A 23,183-nucleotide genomic window follows, 5' to 3' on the forward strand; every position below is an offset into this window, starting at 1 on the left:
CCCAACCACGTAAGAGTCCTTAACTCACTGTGGTATTAGCATGAAACCAACCTGTTTACATGAACACAGAAACCAAGTGGGTGGTTATAATGCTTAACTAATTGGGAGTCAGCCCCTCCTCCCACGGACTCCAAGTTGTGGGGACTTTCAACTCAGGTCAGCTTCCTAGGAAAGCTTCCGCTAAAACGCTCAAAGAACCGGTTCATAGAACCGAGAGACCGGTCTCAAAATGCCGCAACCTTACTAAGACTCACCGTATAGGGATACAGGTACACGGCCGCCTATTCCCAGAGAAGCACAGTTCTAACCTTTGCCATTTCATGCACAGCCTCCATTGACCATCTGAGTGGCTCTGAAAAGAGCCTTTGGTTTTTTTCTGCAAACGGTTCAGGTCACACTCGCTAGGATTCACGGCTTGGAAATTATTTGCTCTGGGCTTTGTGGCGGTGGCTCTCGGTCTTCTTGGGCAGCAGCACGGCCTGGATGTTGGGCAGGACGCCGCCCTGCGCGATGGTGACGCGGCCCAGCAGCTTGTTGAGCTCCTCGTCGTTGCGGATGGCCAGCTGCAGGTGGCGCGGGATGATGCGCGTCTTCTTGTTGTCGCGGGCCGCGTTGCCCGCCAGCTCCAGGATCTCGGCCGTCAGGTACTCCAGCACGGCCGCCAGGTACACCGGCGCGCCGGCCCCGACCCGCTCGGCGTAGTTGCCCTTGCGGAGCAGGCGGTGCACGCGGCCCACCGGGAACTGCAGCCCGGCCTTAAAAGACCGGGACTTGGCCTTGGCGCGAGCCTTGCCGCCCTGCTTCCCTCGCCCAGACATAGCTAGTCCGACGAACCGCAGAAAAGCTGTTGCTGAAGAGACCGCTACTTGGCCTATTTATAGCCTACTGGGAGGTTATGATTTGCTATCTGATTGGCTGATGGTCATCTATCCAATCGGAAGCCTCGCCAGAATCACCTCATTTACATTCACGCCACCACCCGATATCCAATCAGGTGGTGTCTGCTCTGTACGTCATGTCAGCACTGTGCCTATAAATACCAGTCGGCCCAGCCCCGAACCTGTTGGCTTACTGGACATGGGTTTGGAGCCGTTGGAGCCGTAACTGTAGAGCTGTAGCGCTAGAGAGCTGTGCACCCGCCATGCCAGAGCTGACTTCCAAGGGCACGACCATTTCCAAGAAAGGCTTCAAAAAAGCTGTAACCAAAACCCAGAAGAAGGAAGGCAAGAAGCGCAAGCGATGCCGCAAGGAGAGCTATTCCATTTACATCTACAAGGTGCTGAAGCAGGTGCACCCCGACACCGGCATCTCGTCCAAGGCTATGAGCATCATGAACTCTTTCGTCACTGACATCTTCGAGCGCATCGCGGGCGAGGCGTCGCGCCTGGCGCATTACAACAAGCGCTCGACCATCACGTCCCGGGAGATCCAGACGGCCGTGCGCCTGCTGCTGCCCGGGGAGCTGGCCAAGCACGCCGTGTCCGAGGGCACCAAGGCCGTCACCAAGTACACCAGCTCCAAGTAGACTCGCCAAGTAAGCGCCCTCTTACTGAACCCCAAAGGCTCTTTTCAGAGCCGCTAATCTCCTCTGAATTAGGGGTGTGCACTCCACCTCGATTGAGCAGTTAGATACTACACAACCGACTGGGAAACTAACTTAACTGAATCGCTTCCCTTTTGACCTTGTTTTTCTACACGTTATCATCTGTTCTCTTCTAGGGTTGATCATTAAATGGTGTTTGTGTCCTGGCTTCTCTGGCCTCTCTCAGAGGAGGCCAAGTATTAAAGTTGAATTTAACAACCTTAAAAAGAAGGGACCAAATGACTTACAGTAAACCTGTGGTTTGGCTCAAATCCTCAGCTTCTATCATTTTTATGATTTAAATGTTTTTAAATATAGAAATCATATATAGGTATATATTTCTTTGCATGAGAAACTTTAGTACCACTTGACAAAAAAATCAGCACGTGGTAAAATCCTATAAAATAAAGGGTCCCACACCTATGTGCACAGTGAAACTGCCTTGGTACCCTTGCATGCCTTAGTGGGGGGTCCTCAAGGAACAGACATGGAACATCTGTGCCCACGAAGTGAGGGGCAACAGTGTGTCTCATCAGGGATCCCAGTCGCCCCAGTAACACTGGGAAACAGCAGACAGCACATAGCTCCCACATCCCCTGTCAACTGTGTGACCACTCTACAGGCTACCCTGATTTACCCAAAGTCCCTCAGGATTATGTGGGCAAAAGGAAAGTAAGAATGTTAATAAAAACAGCTCTTTTCAGACCAAACCTGACTCAGCTTTCACCTCAGATTATGTTTTGGCCACAAATAACAGGAAGCACCCAATGAACAAGTTGACGTAATGATGTCGCTGACCACAATGCCCAAAGGCACAGAAATTTCAGGAGTGGGATGATCAGAGCGCTGGCTCCGTCGCCCTGATCACCTCAGCTCTTTACACCCTGACTCAATCCTCATGCTGGTTCCGGGTCCAAGCGTTCATGCAGATGGGACGAAGTAAAGGCTAGAAGAGACGTACTATTTTACTGGGTCTCTGAGAGTAAGAAACACCTTCCCTGAGAACTTCATTGTCCCTTTTGTTTTTTTTAAGTTCATTTATTTTGAGAGAGAGAGAGGGAGGGAGACTGAGTGGGGGAGGGGCAGAGAAAGAGGGAAAGAGAGGGAATCCCAAGCAGGCTCCGCACTGTCAGCGCAGAGCCTGGAGTGGACCTTGAATCCATGAACTGTGAGATCATGACCTGAGCCACAATCGAGAGTCAGATGCTTAGCCGAATGAGCGACCCAGGTACCCATATTTGTGATTTCTTTACCTTTTGCATTTATTATAATTTTACTGTAATGAAAAATTTAAAACCAGTTCTATTTTTCTTTTTCCCAATTATTTTCTTCTAGGCTTTCCATCATTTACCACTTCGCCTTCCATGGATTCATTTTATTGTGATTTCTCCTAGCTTCTTTAGGGGAGTGCTTCCTTCACAAAGACACTTCTCACAGTGCGTGGTTTTGATAGAAATGAATTTCAGTTTCCACAGTTCGCAACTTGATCTTAGCCAAAAGGCCGAGAAGTGATCAGTTTCCACAGTTCAGTTAAACACCACCAACTGCCCTACAACACAGTTCACATTTCAATAGTGAGTCACTGTCTAAATGACAAACTTCATTGCTGGATCTTCAGTTCACAAGTCACTGTACAAATGACAGATGTGCGTCGTGATCTATCATGTGACTTATCCTGTCACTTATTGTAAAATGTGTTGTCCCTGGACAGTGCACATGTTACCCTGTCTGTGCACAAATAGAAAGCATGTACTTTTAGTTGCCGCTTTGTCTCCCAGTGATCATTGTGCCCAACAAAAAATGATAATCAAAAGAGAGTTAGCCACCACGATGAAAGTGTAACAAAAAAATAGAAAGTAATAACCCTACCAGTGGAATTCGAGTGGAATATAAATGGCATTCTAGAAGAAAGAGCCAGCAGTAGGGCGGCTGGCGCCCTCACAATGGAGACTTAGCAGAGGAACTCGGGGACGGCGAACTTGAGGACCTAAATTAGAAAGTGTCTTGTGTCGAAAAGGATGAAGCTGTTCCAGAGAAAGTGACTGGCAAAACACTTCGTACGACAAGGATTCTCAAAGGGATTTCACAACATTGAAAATACAAAGAATAACATGTTGGAAGCTGATCTGGATTTAGAAAGAGACATGACGATTCAGCAAGGCACAGAAAAGACGCTTACTCTGTATCCTAAGTTACAGGACCAGAAAGCGGCGACCACTGTTCAACCTCCTTCAGTAAGTTTTTAAAAAAGAAAGGACACTTTCTCATTGTTTTCATATTGTATTTTATTTTTTAAAATATTCTCTTTTTTTTAATGTTTATCTTTGAGATAGAGAGAGTATGAATGGGGGAGGGGCAGCGACAGAGGGAGACAGACCATCCCAAGCAAGCTCTGTGCTGTCGCAGAGCCCGATGCAACAGAGCCTGAGTTGAGAGATCATGACCTGAACCAAAACCAAGAGTTGGAGCCTTAACCGACTAAGCCACCCAGGTGTTTCTTAATATTTTATTTTATTTTATTTTATTTTATTTTATTTTTTAATTTTTTTAACATTTTTTATTTTTGAGACAGAGAGAGACAGAGCATGAATGGGGGAGGGGCAGAGAGAGAGGGAGACACAGAATTGGAAGCAGTCTCCAGGCTCTGAGCCATCAGCCCAGAGCCCGACGTGGGACACGAACTCACGGAGTGCGAGATTGTGACCTGAGCTGAAGTCAGAGGCTTAACCGACTGAGCCACCCAGGCGCCCCAACCTTAATATTTTAAATTACAACTTCCTAAATATTTTTTCCACTTCCTTCCATAATTATAATAGAGAGTTAAGGGAGTTTTTAAATGTCTAGATAAAAATGTTCAAATATTATGGAAAAATCATGATTTTCCCCATTTCTTAAGATCGCCTTGCGTTGTCATTTTTAAGATTTCATACCACCTGAAGAACTGCCTGTATTTATGCTTTTTATTAATATAAGCATTGAAACTATCTTTTTTTCCTCTGAGCTATGGTTCACCTTATTCCCACAGGTGCTGGAAATATTCTGAATCTTCATTAACATGTGAGAGTTGCTGAGACATACACGTCATTTCTTCATTCTCCACCAGGAACTTGCAAACTATTGTTATTAGCAAAGCAAAGCAGCTGGCCAAATGGTCTCTCCTTAGATCAGACTTGCAGACCAAACGCAGGCCAAGAACCCAGCTTTAGGGAACTCAGTGGCACAGAGGAGGCTGGAATGGGTTTGTGACCTCCAAAGACCAGCCATTTCAGACAGATAAGAGGAAAGCTTTAGTCTAAGACAATCCATGTGAAAGGAGGAAAAAAAATTTTTTGTTGTTTCAAAATGGATTTTAAAACGTGTGTTTTAAGAAAGGTGCTGTCTGCCTGTTGACGTCATCTCAATCCCTGAGTAACAGATTGGCAAGACAGAATTTTCTGAGGACGGGGCCGCCACTGAGCCGGGCTCTGCCTTTGATACAGGAGGGTTTGGTGTGGGACCTGGGGCAAGAGGATCCCTGATGTGTCCCCCCCCACCCCTACCCACCTCCCCCTGCACCTCCAGCTGTGGCCTGAAAGGATTCCCTGTCGGGATCTGCCCTGGAAGGGGGGGAGAACTCCCTGTCTCTCTCTAATTCTAGACTGTAGTGCTGGTTGGTTACAGAGCAGAGAGCACAATGAGTGCCCGTAAGGGGAGGCCTGGGAAAAGGACAGAGCACCTCGGTCCCCGGAGAAGCCTGGATGCTGTCCTTACCCTAAAGCCATCATAATGCCTCCCAGCCTGAACAGGAGAAAAACCTCCGTTGGTGCCACTCTCAAAGGAGAAACTTCCAGGGCACCGGGGCAGCTCCGTCAGTGAAGCATCTGACTCTTGATTTCAGATCAGGTCGTGATCTCACAGTTCGTGAGTTCGAGCCCCACACGGGGCTCTGTGCTGAAAGCACGGGGCCTGCTTGTGATTCTCTCTTTCCCTCTCTGTTCCTCCCCCACTTGTGCTCCCTCTCTCTCTTGCAAAATAAATAATAATAATAAAATAAAGGAGAAACTTGCCAGCCTTTTCTCAGACCTTGAGGGTATGCAGGGCCAAGGAAAGCCTCCCAGGGAGCGGGGCCAGCATGAGCCAGACCAGCTGACGTCCTCACCACTGCCCCAGCAGGCACCACCACTCTCCCTCTAGCGGAGGGCCAGTCAGGCCAAGTGGCTGCATTTTATTATTATTCCTTAGTTTTCTGAAAGGGTTTTAAAATTGTTTCCCTTTTCTCTATTCTGCAAACATTTGCTCAGTGAATGAAGGTGTGTGTGTCAGAGAACCAGACAGAACCTTACTCTGTGTTTCCCTTCTAGTACAGCGAGGTAGACAGAACATGCACGTTCTCAGTCAGTCGTGAATGAGGGAGATATAAATGCCCATAGAAGGCTCTGCGTGGTCTATAATTTAGTCTAAACTACTTTAGTCCAGCTTTTTAAAAAAGTTTATTTATTTTGAGAGAGAGAGAGAGAGAGAGTGCGCAGAGGAGGGGCAGAGAGAGCGAGGGAGAGAGAATCCCAAGCAGGCTCCACGCTGTCGGTACAGAGCCCGACCGACGCAGGGCTGGATCTCATGAATTGTGAGATCACGACCTGAGCCCAGATTAAGCCAGATGCTTAGCTCAACCGACAGCCACGCGGGCACCCCTAAAAATACTTCAGTCCAGCTTTTTCTCAGGTGACCCGGAAGACAGTACACATCCAGGCTGAGCATGCCTACTCAAAGCTGCTGGCCATCTTTCAAAATAACAAGGTCCCGCTTGGAGAAACTGGCCAGGAGAAGCTCCATAAGGACATCAGTCTGGGCTTCCAGATGTCCCGGGAAGCCACCGAGGCTGCCTACATCGACAAGAACGTGTCCCTGCACCTGTCCCCCTGCCCAGGGATGGCTGGATCAGCGACATCGTCACGTAGGCAGACGGGCCAGTCAGGGTCCATGCTCAAGGTCACCAGACCCGCTGGCACCAAGAGCCAGTTCCAGAGGTTCTGAGACCCGATGCCTGCCCACTCCCCTAGACAAAAGAGAGTCATTTGCCCAGTCATCAGTCAGTCATGTCAGCCCAGGTAGCGTGATGCAAATTTTGAGCGAACCCACGTTAAGCCAAACCTTTGGGGCGGCTTGTTAATTTGTGATGTGTGATGGGTTCAGCCGCGTCCCGTAAAAGGACGTGTCCCGGTCCCGATCCCCGGTACCTTGTTTGTAAATGGGCTATAATTAAGATGTAATTAAAAGAATCACGAGAGGAGATCATCCTGGATTTAAGGTATCCTAATAAGAGACAGGCGAGGGACCTCACAGACACAGAAATGCAGAAGGGGGGGCAGGGGCCACGGGAAACCTGAAGCGGCCAGAGACCGGAGCGAGGAGGCTGCAAGCCAAGGACACCCAAGATTGCCGGCCGCCACCAGCAGCCCGGGGAGAGACATGGGACACATCCTCCTTCAGAGCCTCCAGACAGCCAGCCCTGCCAGCCATCTGATTTTGGACTTCTGGCTTTCAAAACAGTGAAAGAACAGATTTGTTGTTTTAAGCCACCCAGTTTGTGGTAACTTGTTGCAGCTGCCCTGGGGAAACCGACAAACGGAGTTTCCTGATTCGGACTCGCCCTCCAGGAAAGGTTAGCTCTCATCTGACCCCCGATGTTCTTCAGCTCTTCATCTCCAATCATGTTCGGGGGAAGACGGCACAAGTAATGGGAGAAATTCTGTTTCATTGATAAAAACGACAATGATGATGATGACGTGTGCTTCTGGAGCGCCTGGGTGGCTCAGTCAGTTAAGCATCCGATTCGTGGTTTCGGCTCAGGTCGCGATCTCATGGTTTGGGGTTCAAGCCCTGCACTGGGTTCTGTGCTGGCAGCACAGAGCCTGCTTGGGATTCTGTCTCCCTCTCTCTCTGCCCCTCCCCCGCTTGCTCTCTTCCCCTCTCTCTCAAAAATAAATAAGACAGGAGCTCCTGGGTGGCTCAGTCGGTTAAGCGTCTGACTTTGGCTCAGGTCATGACCTCACGGTTCATGAGTTTGAGCCCCGCATCGGGCTCTGTGCTGATGGCTCAGAGCCTGGAGCCTGCTTCCCATTCTGTGTCTCCCTCTCTCTCTGCCCCTCCCCTGCTTGTGCTCTCTCTCTCTCAAAAAGAAACATTAACAAAAACTAAAAATAAATAAGTAAAATAAACATTAAAAAAAGATGTATGTTTCTGGCAGACACATGTGCACAAACAGAATGGGGTACCTTAGTAACCCCAGTATCCTGTCACCAGAGAATCGGCATCCTTGAGGAAGGAATCTGTCTAACACTAAGGAAGATTCAGTCATCTGATCCCAAGTGGAATATGAGGGGAATTCTGCCATCTGATTTTTATGTCATCTGTCTCCTTTATGCGTAAGATGTTTGCTGGAATCCTTAAACAGGCGTTCTTAATTTATTGTACTATGGATTTCCTTTGAAGTCTAATTGATCCTATATACATCTTCTTAGAAGAAATACCTAAGTACATATTTAACAAAAAAATAGTGCCAGATTGAAATAGTTTCCAAAATATCTTTAAAATGTTTGCTATAGTAGTGTTTGTGCTTCTTCATTCGCACTTCAAATAGCAAAATAACAATTAGAACATTTTGAGGTTCTTGTGAGCATAAACAACGTCCTGAGAAATCTGTAACCGCAGTTAAGTGCTGGGACTACAGCTGTGATTTCCTTGTCAACGAAGCCACCAGTATGGCTAATCTGACTGCCCTGGTTGCTCTTCGGTATTCAGAATGGAAAGGAATGCTAAATTTCAGGTAATGGTTAGTGAAAACGAAAAGTTTTCTCCTCTAAGACTACTCTGTCAGTTGAGCAGGGAGTGGGTTTTAGGGAGACAAGATTAAGAGCACTGAGACTAGGGAGGGACAGTAATCCATGCGTGCCCTCGATGACGGGGTCTGGACAAACACAGTGGCGGTGGAGACGGTGGAAAGTAATCACACGACAGAAACATACAGGAAATAAAATCCACGTAGCTTGCAGACAGATTGAAGCAGAGGCTGAACAAAGGAACTAACCCGGAAAAATACCACATTTCTGGCTTGAACAACCGTGCGAATGGGGCGGCCCCATGGGTGCAACGAACCACGGAGATCGAAAACGCTCTGTCAGGGGACATTGCGAATCCTCGCGGGGAGAATTCAGAGGTGGCTGTGTGATAGCAGAGAAGGGATGCTGAGGAGTAAGCAGCTGAAGTTACTGGTTAGAATTCATGGAGAGCGTGGGACCGCAGAGATTGATTTGTGCATCTGCCATAGGTGTTTAGAGCGAGGGGTACGGTTTAGGCTGCCTGGAGAGAGAGTCTAGTCTAGTGTCCACTAGCCACATGTAACTGAGCGCTTGAAATGTTGCAGGCCTGAACTAAGACATGCCATAAGAGCAAAATGCACATGGGATTTCAAAACCCTAATTTTTTAATATGCAAATTATAATTTTTCTCTTTATTACATGTTGAAATTATACCCTTATTTTGAGATGGGGGGCAAGTGAGTGAGAAGCGGAGAGAGAGAGAGAGAGAGAGAGAAGCAGGGCTCACCCAAAGCGGGGCTTGATGTCACCCGATGGTGGGACTCAAACTCGCGAACCATAAGATCATGACCTGAGCCAAAGTCAGATGCTTCACCGACTGAGTCACTGAAATTATAATATTTTTGGTATATTAAACAAAATGTTTGACCAAAATTACTTTCACCTGTTTCTTTTTTGTACCTTGAATGTGGCTACTGGAAAGTTTAAGGCGACATACGTGGCCAGTATTTGTGGCTTGCATTATATTTCTACTGGACATTTTTGAAATTAACAACATAGGCTCTGCGAAAGACACTGGTAAGAGAATGAAAAGACAGACCACAGAAGGAGAAAATATTTGAACATCCTGTATCTTCTAAAGGACTTGTATCCAGAACATATTTTTCAAAACGCCTGAAACTCAAGAGTAAAGTAAACCCAATTAAAGAACAGGCAAAAGATCTGGACAGACAGCTCCCCAAAAAGATATACAGATGTCAGACAAGCGTATCACAAGATCCTCAACATAACTGTCATCAGGGAAATACAAATTAAACGAGATATTATACACCTACTAGAACGGCTAAAATCCAACACATGACATTACCAAATGCTGACGAGAGTATGGAACAAGAATTCTCGTTCACCCCTTGTGAGAATGCTCAAAGGCACAGTCACTATGGAAGACAATCGAAGAGGTCCTCACACAGCTAAACATCCAAGCCAGCAACTGTGCTCCTGGTGACATTTTCCCAACGGTCTGAAACTATGTCCACACAAACCTGCACACAAGTATTTACTTTTATTTATTTAACATTTATTTACTTTCGAGGGAGACAGACAGACAGACAGATGGGGGGTGGGTAGAGAGAGGGAGACAGAGGATCTGAAGCAGGCTCCGAGCTGTCAGCACAGAGCCCGATTCGGGGCTCGAACTCACGGACCCTGAGATCATGACCTGCGTCAAAGTCAGACGCTTAACGGACTGAGCCACCCAGGGTGCCCCAAACCTGCACACAAGTATTTATAACAACTTTACTTACAAGGGCTAAAAAGTGGAAGGAACCAATCCCTTGCAATAGGTAAATGGATAGACAAACTGTGGTATATCCATACAGCAGAGTTATTCAGTGATAAAAAGCAACAAGATATTAATCCACATAACAAAAATGGATGAATCTTAAATACATGCTGATAAAGGAAAGCACCAGACCGAAAAATGGTACCTTTCAACTCGAGTTGATAAGAATGTGGGAGCTGTGTGGATACCTGCTGTTTCATAAGGTATAATCAGTGCAGCTTGACCCCGACTGGAGATGATGCCCCTTTCCTATACAGTGTGGCACAGATGTCCCATCTGCTAGCTCCCTGAAGGACCCCCAGCTAAGGTGTTCAGCGGCTGTCTCACTATGTACAGAAGCACGTGATTCTTTTCTCCTATGAATTTTTACTACACATATTTAATCAAATGGTGCTAAAGTTTGGGTTTTTCTCTGCAAAAATGTATATGCATTAAATCTATTTTTAAAAAAAAAATTTTTAACGTTTATTTATTTTTGAGACAGAGAGAGACAGAGCATGAACGGGGGAGGGTCAGAGAGAGGGAGACACAGAATCTGAAACAGGCTCCAGGTTCTAAGCCGTCAGCACAGAGCCCGATGCAGGACTCGAACTCACGGACCACGAGATCATGACCCGAGCCGAAGTCGGCCGCTTAACCGACTGAGCCACCCAGGCGCCCCAACATTAAATCTATTTTTTAAAAGGGAAGAATAAAAATAGAAATTAACAGTCAAATTGGGGACTCCAGATAGACCACAGGTCTCTGGGAAGTAGTTATAATAATTTGATCCCTTCTTTTTAATGTCCATTTCTATGGCCTTTATCACTGATCCTTTTTTAAGTTTATTGATTTATTGATTTTTTATTGATTGAGAAAGAGTGAGAGTTGGGGAGGGGTAAAGAGAGAGAATCCCAAGCAGGCTCCGCACTGTCAGCGAAATGCGAGATCATGACGTGAGCTAAAACCAACGGTCAGATGCTTAACCGACTGAACCACCCAGGTGCCCCATCACTGATTTTCTTTAAATGCTTGTGGGCTCTCTAAGAAGCATCCAGATGATTATGATCTTGTACCCAAAGTCACGTGACTTGAATACTGGGCATCCTATTTTGATAAATACCATATGACCTGATTTGGGACGTCTCAGTATTTGAGTCCAGTAATAGCACAAATGCAAGTTTAATGATCCAATCACAAAACAAAGATGATCCTATTATAACTTGTAAGAAGTTATGCAAAAGAGAGTCAACTCAACTCACGTTATCTGTTTGCCAGGCTGATTGTGGTTAGCCTATTGGGTAACACATGTGAATTAGGTGTCGCGGCAAGATCTCCACACTCTTGTCAATCTGTTCAACAAATAGCCCAGTTTAGGGATGGCGATAAATGTTCATATGAAGTCAGATCAACAAACTGAGCTTTGGTCCTCAAGTATCAGCAGTTAATGGACAGCTAGCCTGATCCACAGGACATTTTTCACACACCAGCCAATGTGAAGTAGAAGCAAAACAGGTAATAACCTAATGCTCGGGTAACTAGACTGTCCTGAGTTTTTCCACAGCTCCAGGCTCCTTGCCTGGTAATCTGAGAGGGTACTTAAAACTAAAACTCCTAGAGAAAGGCAAGCCATATTCCCATGGCCCTCATGGCCCATGGAAGGACCTCTCCTCCAAGGACACAGGATTATTGCAATTTCTGTTCAAATGACTCCCCTTTCCAAATTGCTTCACCTAGATCTCAAGCCTCACTGAAAAATGCAGATGTAGGATTATATAGATTATATATTTTAATACATAACATGCATTATAAATATGTATAACAAATACGTATTTAAAACTAAAAGTCCATGCAACCACTCTAGTGAGAAGTTATTTCTCAAGCATTTCCTTCAAGCATATTCTACAGTGAGCAAAGTAAACCTGGCAAGCAGTGAAACCAATTTGCTGGTAAAACCAGAAGTTTCTCTAGATAGAAGACCGACTCACATTAACTAAGAGCTTATACAGTCCCTTCAGAATTGTGGGTGGCTCTTAAAAGAGCCTTTGAGTTATAAACCTTGCCTAGTGACGGGAGTTCTACTTGGCGCTGGTGTACTTGGTGACGGCCTTGGTGCCCTCGGACACGGCATGCTTGGCCAGCTCCCCGGGCAGCAGCAGGCGCACGGCCGTCTGGATCTCCCGGGACGTGATGGTCGAGTGCTTGTTGTAGTGCGCCAGGCGCGACGCCTCGCCCGCGATGCGCTCGAAAATGTCACCGACGAAGGAGTTCATGGTGCTCATGGCCTTGGACGAGATGCCGGTGTCGGGGTGCACCTGCTTCAGCACCTTGTAGACATAAACGGAATAGCTCTCCCTGCGGCATCGCCTGCGCTTTCCTTCCTTCTTCTGGGTTTTGGTTACAGCTTTCTTAAAGCATTTCTTGGAAATGGTCGTGCCGTTGGAAGTCAGCTCCGCCATGGCTATTGAATAGCTCCGAGCTGACTAACAGACTGGAGGGTGGCAAGGGTGTTATTTATAGGCACGGCGCTCAATGACGCATCGGGCAGCCAACATCTGATTGGATGATGGTACATGAGGTGATTCCAGGAAGGTCCTCAGATTGGATCCCAGACGATCAGCCAATCAGATAGCAAATCACAACCCAAGTCAGACTATAAATAGGCCCTGTACCTGTCCTAACGGAAATTTTTTCGGTTAGAACCCGTTTAGGCTTTGGCCGTGTCTGGGCGCGGGAAGCAGGGCGGCAAGGCTCGCGCCAAGGCCAAGACGCGCTCGTCGCGGGCCGGGCTGCAGTTCCCGGTGGGCCGCGTGCACCGCCTGCTCCGCAAGGGCAACTACGCCGAGCGGGTGGGGGCCGGCGCGCCGGTGTACCTGGCGGCCGTGCTGGAGTACCTGACGGCCGAGATCCTGGAGCTGGCGGGCAACGCGGCCCGCGACAACAAGAAGACGCGCATCATCCCGCGCCACCTGCAGCTGGCCATCCGCAACGACGAGGAGCTCAACAAGCTGCTGGGCCGCGTCCTGCCCAACATCCAGGCCGTGCTGCTGCCCAAGAAGACCGAGAGCCACCGCCACAAAGTCCAGAGCAAGCAATGTCTCACAAGCAGTAAATCCAGCAAGTGACCTGCGCTTCCGGAGAATGGAGAAAAACAAACCCACAACTGAATCAAAGGCTCTTTTCAGAGCTGTTCACAGTTTCTGAGAAACCGCTTGGGCTTGGAGACCACTGATTCAGCAACGAATAAGGATTTAATTGACCACAACTCTTTATACAGGACTCTGGAAACGATCTAGTTGATTCTGACCGTGGCCTCTGAAGCAGTTCACCTTAATGAGCAGTACACTTGGCAATGGAGCTGATGGATCTTGCCCTTCAGAGTCTGCAGAGCTGCTACCTAGCGGGCTCCTGGGGCAGAAGCGCCATTTTCCAGGGGTGGGGGAACGGAGCCAACTTAGATGCGGGCTGTTGTGACCACCCAATCCCCATGAAAAAGACTGAAGATGTGGAATCTTCCTGTAGGGTTTGTGTTTTAATGAGGGTAGAGTTAGACTACATGAAGATTAGAAGCAAACAGTGTGCCTGCAGGAGGTCAGCCAAGGAGCTAGCGAATCAATAGGCATCTATAGGCATATTTTCTCAAGTGCCCACAGCAAGGGCTTTCCTTCCATTCCAAGAGCTCCAGGATTCTTCCATATCCTTAAGTCTGTAACCATGACCTGCTAATTAGCCAAAAGCTAAAAGGCACAAATATTTCACACCCATCTGTGAAAAACAGTAAAAAGGGATAGGAGGTATATTTCTCAGGGTGTTCTATCTTAAAATGCCTGATACCATTTTGATGGTAAAAATCCTAGCAGCAATATTCGAGTCTGTAAGGTGACAAGGCAACTTTCTATCAATTATTTGAGAATACTAGGAACTGATTTCCAGAGGTTTACCCACTTGAAGCAAATCTCTTTTTTCAAGTTTATTTTGAGAAAGTGTGTGCAGGTGTGGAGGAGGGGCAGAGCGTGAGGGGTGGGGGGAGAGAATCCCAAGCAGGATAGGATCCACACTGTCCACACAGAGCCCGATGCGGGGCTGGATCTCACAAACCATGAGATTGTGACCTGAGCTGAGATCAACAGTTGGACGCTTAAGCCACAGGCTACCCAGGGGCCCGCAAATGTTTTCCTGATCCTTTAGTATTGCATACGAGCAAAAAACACACAAAACATGAAAAAGGAAAGCAGCCAAATGCAAAAGTCTTGTACAAAAATGAAATCATTAAAACTCCAAACACAACGCAAAACAAACCAAAATCTGCACATTACATGAGCTACAAAAATTCCTTAAACGTTCACAAAATTAAAACTTAACATCTTTGTCTAAACCTATAGAATTGGAAGTGTCTCACAATTATAAGGACACATGAAATAAAACCTATGTTAACTTATTTAAAAATACCGATGAGATATAAGGATTTCTGGAAAAATATAAATTGCTTAAATTAATGTTGGAAATGAGTGAGAGCTAAGATACGTGGGGAGAAAACACAGCTCACCAATGAGCTACCAGCCTCAAAGACAGGCTTCCGAGCACGTACCCTCTTAGACGTTTAAGGAAAAGACAAATCTACAGCGAATGAAGTGGTTCCAGGTTCTGAAAAAAGTCTGTGTTGAAGAGATATGATAACATCCAATGAAGGAAGCATGCTCCTTGTACACCTCTGGCTCGTGCAAACTGTGTTAGATGAGAAACTTTTAATGAATAAAATAAATAAGACATTTTTGGTGAATGTTGGCTGTCTCTCATTTATGAAGTCAGGAAGCCAGAGCAAGCACTTAGTCAAAGAAATGTAATATTCCACTGGAATCGGGCTGTGGAAAAATGGGGCATGGGGGGGATTAAAGACAAATGATACTGGGAAGGAACTAGGACAAAGAAGGCTTGATGCTGAAGCCCAGAAGTGGAAGTAAATATACCTGATCACCATCGAAGGGGGCGAACGAAGAGCACAGGGGTTAAATGAGCAATCATGCTCAAAGGTTAGGAGACAGTCCAAACAAGGGGAAGCGCCTCACCGCTACGAGTTAACGGGTTACACAAGCATGTAATCCGGGAATGACAGCATTGATAAAATTCAAATATGCACATTTATATTCAATTCTTTTTACTACAACACACATTAAGAAATACATTTCAGGGTCACCTGGGTGGCTCAGTCGTTTAAGTGTCCGACTTCAGCTCAGGTCACGATCTCACGGTTCGTGGGTTCGAGCCCCACATCGGGCTCTGTGCTGACAGCTCGGAGCCTGGAGCCTGCTTCAGATTCTGTGTCTCCCTCTCTCTGCCCCTCCCTGGCTCATACTCTGTGTGTTTTTCTCTCTTTCAAAAATAAACATTAAAAATATTGTTTTAATGAAAAAAAGAAATACATTTTATATTATGACCGAGGTCACACTGGGAAATACACATGCATACCAGTAACTACAAGGAAAGATTTCAGAAACAGCACACCATTGTGGAAGGATTCTGAGATTGCTCTTCTCCATCATTCTGTTTTGTTCTACTGTTTCCTGGCATCTCCTACTTCATGAAGGGTTCACAACCTGCTGTGCAGAACACTGGGATGATTAAGAACGGCCAAAGCAGCCACAGCCTGCAGATTTCGCCAGTAAAGGAAGCGCACTCTCTGAGCCGCAATGAGTGGCAATGCTGCCTGAGCTGAGCCACTAAGAATGTTCCCTGAGACTTCCAGCCTGGAGTGTGAAGGGACGCATCCAGAGGGCTGCAGGGCAGTCTGAAGACTTTAGAAACTTGATCCGGAGATGCCACTGGCTGAGTCTCTCTTGCTCTTAGAGAAATTTAACAAAATGAAGGTGACACCAGAAAAAAAAATGTGTGGCTGCTGAAAGAGAATAGAGGATGTCTATGTTTCTGTGTCAGTCCCAGCAGCCTTGATTTCCGTTCTCAGGGTAACCACAGCAGAAGGCCCTTAATGCCTCCCTCTCCGTACTTAATCTATTTCAGTGATGGGTTTCTTTCACTTGCAAGCACATTTTTGTCTGGCAAATTCATGTGGTACAGCACAAATCCTATCTCCAGCACCATGGTCAATTAAATGCGTTTGGTCTTTAATCCTGGACCCTCATCACAGTACTCTTTTGGGTGAAATGAAATGGCCTTTTTTACTTCAATGTGCATTTATTTATGTATTTATTTTAATTTTTTTAACGTTTGTTCATTTTTGAGAGAAAGAGAGCAGGAGAAGGGCAGAGAGGGACACACAGAATCCGAAGCAGGCTCCAGGCTCTGAGCTGTCAGCACAGAGCCCGACACAGGGCTTGAACTCACGGACTGCGACATCGTGACCTGACCTGAAGCCGGACACTTAACCGACTGAGCCACCCAGGAGCGTATTTATTTTGAAGGGGGTGGGGGCAGAGAGAGAGGGAGAGTGAATCCCAAGCAGGCTCTGTGCTATGAGCACAAACCTTGAGATCATGACCTAAGCCAAAATCAAAAGTCAGAGACACTTAACCAACTGAGCCACCCAAGAGCCCCTGAAATGGCCTTGTTTTTAATCAAGGGTATCACTGAGAGATAACTGGCGAATAAGGGAGAAGAGGCAGAGAAACAACATGAATGTTAGCTAAGGGATGGAATTTTCCTCTTTCTTCCAATAGTATAAGGCAATTAAGAAAACTTAACGCCAACATGGGGTATGGCTGGCCGTCTGAGGCTATTTTTGGATCGACAGAACGTTGTGACTCTATTCTATGGGGTCATCAACCCAATCCTATCCTGTGCTGCTAGAATCCAGATGAGGGCAGTGACATAAGCCGGTCTGTCACTTATAGTTTCTTCCCTTGCCCCACGAGTCCTCTGAAATCCTGGTATTTACCAGAACTGGACCACATTTAACTTTCTACTTAGTAGAAATAAAAGTGGCATATAATTTTCTTCCCATCTTAAACTACTGGATGTTCTTACACAGTGTGTTAATCAAGCAATAATATATGACCATCATGTAACAATGACACCCAAATAACACGATGCTGAAAATAAGAACAAACTTGTTGCATTCCCTGGAAAATAACAATATTGTTGGATCAATGACAGTTTCCCTTTAAAATCTGGCAGCAAAATTTGGGAATCCCCAAATGAATCTCCTCTCCCTTTATCACAGAGAAATTAAATATATAAATTAAATATATATATGCATATATATTTACATATACATACGAACATATCTATAAATTAAATAAGAGTCAAGTCATTTCATTCCTAACATCTTTCTTCTGATTCTCCTGAATCCCAGCCATTCACGTTCTGCTTGGATTCTAGGTTGGTACGTGTGTTCTTTCCGGGCAATCTAGGATCTCCTATCATCTTAAGGGCCCCAGAAGGGTCTCTAAGTTCAATAACAAGTGTCCTTATAAGAGACCAAAGAGAAGACACAGAGAAGAGAAGATTATGTGAAAGACGAAGGCAGAGATGAAAACAATATGGTTTCAAACCAAGAAACGCCGAAGATTCCTGGAAGCCACCAGAAACCAGGAGGGAAGCACGGGACAGATTCTTTCTCTGAGCATAAAGGAACCAATTCTACCAACACTTTGATTTTGACTTCTTCCTGCCAGAACTAAAGAAGAATAATTTAGAACTAAAGAAGTGATCATTTGCTATGACAGCCACAAGAAACTAATACCCTCTCTTAAGGGGATGAAAAGACAAGCTATCGACGCAAAGAAAATAGCTGTAAAACACACACGTGGCAAGGCACTAGCATCTAGGATATATAAAGAACTTCCGAAACTCTACCCTAAAAATTACCGAACAATCCAAATAGAACACGGATGAAAAACATGACGGGACTTTTCACCAAAAAGGATACACAGAGGGCAAATAAACACATGAACTATCACTTGTCAGTATCCTATGTCATTAGGGAATTTCAAATTAAAACCATAATGAGATACCACTATATACCTACTGGAATGAGCAAAATCCAAAACACCGACCGACACCATCAATTGTGGCCAGGGGTTGGAATGACAGAAATGACCATTAATCGCCGGCTGTAGTGAAAATCTGCACAGCCACTTTGAAAGACACCGTTGCTGACAAAAGTAAATGTTAGCTTTCTATTGGATCCAGCAAGATATACATCTATCTCCCAAATGTTTATAGCAGTTTTATTCACAATTCAATTCAATAGGTGGCTGGAGCAATAAACTATGGTACATCCATATAAGGAAGTATGATTCAGTGATAAAACAAGAAATGAGCTATCAAGCCATGAAAAGGCAGTAGGAATCCTAAAAGCATATTGCTGAGTGAAAGGAACCAGTCTGAACAGGCAACAGACTGCAGGAGTCTAAGAACATCCTGGAAAAGGCAAAACTATAAAAACAGTAAAAAGAGCCGTGGTTGTCAGGCTTTGGCGGTGGGAGGGGGCAGGGACGAACAGACTGAACACGGGCAAGTTTTAGGACAAGGAAACCATTCTGCGTAATACTCTACAGCGGACATGGGACCTCACGCGTTTGTCAAAACCCATAGACACACAAACCTGCACGACAGAGAGTGAACCCCAATGTGAATTATGGACGTTAGTTAATAATAATATATCACTAGCGGTTTATTAAGTGTAACAAATGCACCACACTAATGTAGAGGCGGAGGGGGTATACGAGATATATGCACTTTCTGCCCAATCTTTCTGTCAACCCGAAACTGCGTTGAAAAATAAAGTCTGTTTTTAAAAAATCAATTGCAAAAGATTACCCTCCTGTATAATTCAATTTATAGAAACGTTCTTGCAATGACATAGTTACGGAAACTGAGACTATATTCGTGGCCCAAGAGTTGAGAGGGAGTGTGGGTGGCAGAGAAGTGTCTGTGCTAAAAAAGGAAACATGAGAGATCCTTGCTGTGATGGAAGTATTTTATACTTGACTATATCAATGTCAACATTGTGGTTGTGACATTGTACTGTTTTGCAAGACGTAACTTTTGGGAAAACTGAGTAAACTACGTGGTGTCTGTAATATTTTTTGCAACTGCATGTGAACCTACAGTTATCTCAAAGTTTAATTTAAAAAAATTGTAGGATGCAGTTAAAAGAAAGGGAAATCCAGCACGAAATGTTTATATCAGAAAAGGAGAAAGTTCAGGGTGCCTGGGCCAGACTCTCGATTTCGGCTCAGGTCGTGATCCCAGGGTCGTCGGATGGAGCCCCGTGTTGGCTCTGAGGTGAGTGTGGAGCCTGCTCGAGATTCTTTCTCTCTCTCTGCCCCTCCCCCATTTGCTCACGCATGTGTGTGCATGCTCTCTAAAATTTTTTTTTTAATTTTTAAAAAAAGAAAAGGAGAAAGTTCTCAAACCATTACTACAAACTTCTACATTAAGATACAGAAAAAGCAAAGTTCAGTGCAAAAAGAAAGATAAGAAGATAACTCGATGAGATTAAAAACAGAAAAACAACAGCAAAACTACTGAAACAAAATGTCTTTAAAAAGGGACAATATAGGGACACCTGGGTGGCTCCGACCTCGCGGTTCGTGAGTTTGAGCCCCGAGTCGGGCTCCGTGTTGACAGCTCAGAGCCTGGAGCCTGCTTCAGATTCTGTGTCTCCCTCTCTCTCTCTGCTCCTCCCCACTCATGCTCGGTCTCTGTTTCTTAAAAAAAATAAACGTTAAAAAAATATTTTTTTTAAAAATCAATACTGTTGAGAAGCTCTATCAAGATTGATGATAAAAGAGAGAAGGCACAATTTGCAAACACAAATTAGTGAATCTCAGAATTAAAACAGGGGATGTAACAGGCCATTAAAATGATAAGGTAATATGACAAGCAATCACAAAACCAGAAGAATTCACCCAAGATAAATTAGAAAAATTGAATATTTTTATATCTTTTAAAGAAACTGAAATAGTAACGAAAAACCTTCACCAAATAAAATCTGTAGACCCAGATGGTTTCACTAAAGAATTCTACCAAATGTTTAAAGAAGAAATAACACTGATTTTACACAATTTCTTCCAGAAAATGAAAGAAAAAATACTTTCCAACTCCATTTATGATTCCAAAATTAGCCCAATACTAAAACAATACAAAAACAGTACAAAATAAAACTACAGACCAATATCCCTTATGAACACAGAAACAATAATAGCAAATCAAGTCCAACAATGTATATAGACCAGGAATGCAAGACAGGTTCAATATTCAAAATTCAGGTCATCTACCATATTAAGAGTATAAAGAAGAAAACTATGATCATAGTAATGAATGCAGAGAAAACATCTGACAAGTCACTATCCTTTCCTGATTAAAAACTCTCAACAGACTAGGAATAGCAGAGAACTTCCTGAGTCTGAAAAAGGACATCTACAAATATTCTACAGGTAATGTCATCCTAATGAAGAGAGACTCAGTGCTTCCCAGTAAGATCAGGAACAAGGCAAAGATGTTCATTATCACCATTACATTCAACCCCTGGGGCACCCGGGTGGCTCAGTTGGTTAAGCATGCGACTTCTACTCAGTTATGATCTCACAGTTCATGGGTTCAAGCCCCGCGTCGGGCGGGCCCTGTGCTGACAGCTCGGAGCCTGGAACCTGCTTCGGATTCTGTGTCTCCCTCTTTCTCTGCCCCTCCCCTGCTCATGCTCTCTCTCTCTCAAAAATAAATAAACATTTAAAAAAAATTATAAATTCAACCCCTGAAGTCCTTCATAGTACAATGAAGCAAGAAAAAGAGATTAAAGGCTTATGGATTTGAAAGGAAGAAATAAAACTCCCTCTGTTTAAAGACAATGTGATTGTCTATGTGGAAAATCACAAAGAATTTACAAAAAAAGAAAAAGAAAACAAAATTCCTAAAACCAATAACTGAACCAGAATATCAAACGATTTTGAAAAGAAAGAATACAGTGGGAGGAATCGCTCTCCCCAATTTCAAGACTTATTATATAATACAGTGATCAAGACTGTATAGTAATAGGAAGGGATAGATAAAACAGAACCCACAAATAGTCCTACACGGGTAGGGCCAACTACCCTAACACGGGTAGTTTTTGACCATGATGAAAAGGAAATTTAAGGGAGGAAGCATACTCTTTTCAACAAAGACCAACAGGCAAACATATGAAACTCAGCCTAAGCCTCACACCTTCTGCAAAAATTCACTTGAAACTGATGATGGTAGATTTAAAGGTAAAATGTAAAACTGTAAACCTTTTAGAAAAAAGAGAAAAATCTTTCGGATCTGGAACTATGCAAAAAGTTCTTACACATGAAACCAAAATCATCCAGAAGAGAAAAAAATTGGTAGATCTCATCAAAAGTAACGACATTTGTTTTGTGGAAAGTCCTGCAAAGAAGTTTAAAAAGAGAAGCTATGCACATAAAGAAAATATCTGCAAACTATACACATGACAAAAAGTTTGTATTTAGAATATATTAAGACTTTCTGGAGCTCTAGCTGGCTCAGTCCATAGAGCATGTGACTCTTGATCTCAGGGTAGTGAATTCAAGCTCCTCGTTACGTGTGGAGTCTATTTAAAAAAGAAAAAAAAAATAGAGGGTATGAACTTTTCCAAGCTCAACAGCAAAAAATCCAAATGATCCCATTAAAAAATGGGCAAAAGTCATGGAAATTAATAACCTTTAGCATTAATGACCATTAGGAAACTGCAAATTCAGATTATGATAAGATACCAATATATACCTATTAGGCAACTAAAATAAAAAATAGTGACAACACTGAATGCTGGCATAAATGTGGAGAAATTCCATGTCTCATATGCTGCCAGTGAGAAAATAAAATGGTACAGTCACTGGAAAATATCTTGGCAGTTTCTTAAAAAGCGAAATGTATGTTTACCATATGATCCCACACTACACTACCAAGCATTCACCCAAGAGAAATGAAAACTTACATTTACACAAAGACCTAAAAGGTCCTTTAATAGCTGAATATTAAACGGGCTGTTGTTTATCCCTACCACGGAACGCTACTGAGCAACAAAAAGGAAAAAGCGACCTATACATGCAAAAATCTGGGTACACCTCTGTGGAATTATGCACAGTCAAAATAAAGCCAATCCTAAAAGATTACAGATGATATGATTTCATGTATATATCTCAAAATAAAATTATAGCGTATAAATCGGTGCTTATTTCCAGCTGGTGTCTTCGGTGGTCATCACACAGGAAACATCCATCTGATGAAAGAACTTCCAGGTCTGTAGAAAGCCTTCGCTTCTAGTGAAACTGCCTAACACGACCCTCGGGGAGCAGAAAGGCTCCCCGCCTCCTGCCACTGCCCCATTCCCCGGGAGACTCGGCGCCCACTACCCTCGCTGACCTTTAGGGCAAAGTTGCTTTGGGGTCGGGCCCAACAAACAAAACTCCTGTTGTGATGTCGACGGTGGCGGCCCTCGCATTCCTCATCGCCTTCCCCAGAGACTCACAAAAACCTCGCAGAGAATCAGCCACAAGAACGCAAGTTGCTAAGACAGCCTCATCACTTTTGGGGACTCAGTGGAAGGCGGGTATTTACAGTCCGCGTATTCAAATGCGGATTGAGACAACCAGGTCTGATTGGACAAACGATAATAACAGAATACACACGTAAACGCAGGGCTGCCCGTTCGACTCTCTGGTTGGATAGACGCCTACCCGACCTCAGCCAATCAGAGCACCAAGCGCGCTCCATTTCCGCACCCAAAGTTGCCTGAGGATCCTTCCCTCCGTTGAGCCTTAAGTGCCCTTATTTTTGTTTTCTCTGTTTTTGAAGGTGGGAAGCAGGTAGGCGAGGCTGACCGGAAGGAGGATGGAGCTGGCCCACGGCGTGACAGCTGCGAGGCCAACACCGTCCTGCCTGACCTGGCAGCCACCGTGCAGCCCTGTCCACCGTCCAAGAACACCAGGGACCACCACTGCAGAGGCAGGTGTAGCCGAGTCTCCAGCCAGTAAAGCCCAGCGAGGAA

At 44.8% G+C, this 23,183-nt stretch overlaps 4 protein-coding genes across 6 annotated transcripts in view; 2 read left to right on the top strand and 2 right to left on the bottom strand.

The window, feature by feature from the left end:
• Window positions 1-407: 407 nt before the first annotated feature.
• On the bottom strand, window positions 408-833 carry LOC106989349 (histone H2A-IV). The gene has a single exon (XM_027040450.2). The coding sequence runs from the start codon at window positions 816-818 to the stop codon at window positions 423-425; it is 396 nt and encodes a 131-aa protein (XP_026896251.1). The 5' UTR covers window positions 819-833; the 3' UTR covers window positions 408-422.
• Window positions 834-1,077: 244 nt separating this feature from the next.
• Window positions 1,078-23,183, top strand: part of LOC106989350 (histone H2B type 1-A) — a 340,681-nt gene continuing 318,575 nt past the window's right edge. For 2 of the 3 annotated variants that reach the window (XM_015087842.3, XM_053223246.1), the window contains exon 1: window positions 1,078-1,534. In XM_015087842.3, coding sequence (XP_014943328.1) covers window positions 1,142-1,525 — 384 coding nt within the window. In that variant the 5' untranslated portion in view covers window positions 1,078-1,141 and the 3' untranslated portion in view covers window positions 1,526-1,534. Of the gene's footprint in view, window positions 1,535-2,917; window positions 3,516-23,183 lie in introns of those variants that run through there. The other variant, XM_053223245.1, reaches the window with a different exon arrangement.
• LOC106988082 (histone H2B type 1-A-like) lies at window positions 12,054-12,927 on the bottom strand. The gene has a single exon (XM_015086465.3). It carries the CDS (start codon window positions 12,655-12,657, stop codon window positions 12,277-12,279), a length of 381 nt encoding a protein of 126 aa, XP_014941951.1. The 5' UTR covers window positions 12,658-12,927; the 3' UTR covers window positions 12,054-12,276.
• Window positions 12,765-13,368, top strand: LOC106988045 (histone H2A-beta, sperm-like). The gene is made up of 2 exons (XM_027040465.2): window positions 12,765-12,776; window positions 12,910-13,368. The coding sequence occupies exons 1-2, from the start codon at window positions 12,765-12,767 to the stop codon at window positions 13,321-13,323; spliced, it is 426 nt and encodes a 141-aa protein (XP_026896266.1). The 3' UTR covers window positions 13,324-13,368.

The sequence above is a fragment of the Acinonyx jubatus genome, chromosome B2 (assembly GCF_027475565.1).
Source record: "Acinonyx jubatus isolate Ajub_Pintada_27869175 chromosome B2, VMU_Ajub_asm_v1.0, whole genome shotgun sequence".
Taxonomy (NCBI): domain Eukaryota; kingdom Metazoa; phylum Chordata; class Mammalia; order Carnivora; family Felidae; genus Acinonyx; species Acinonyx jubatus.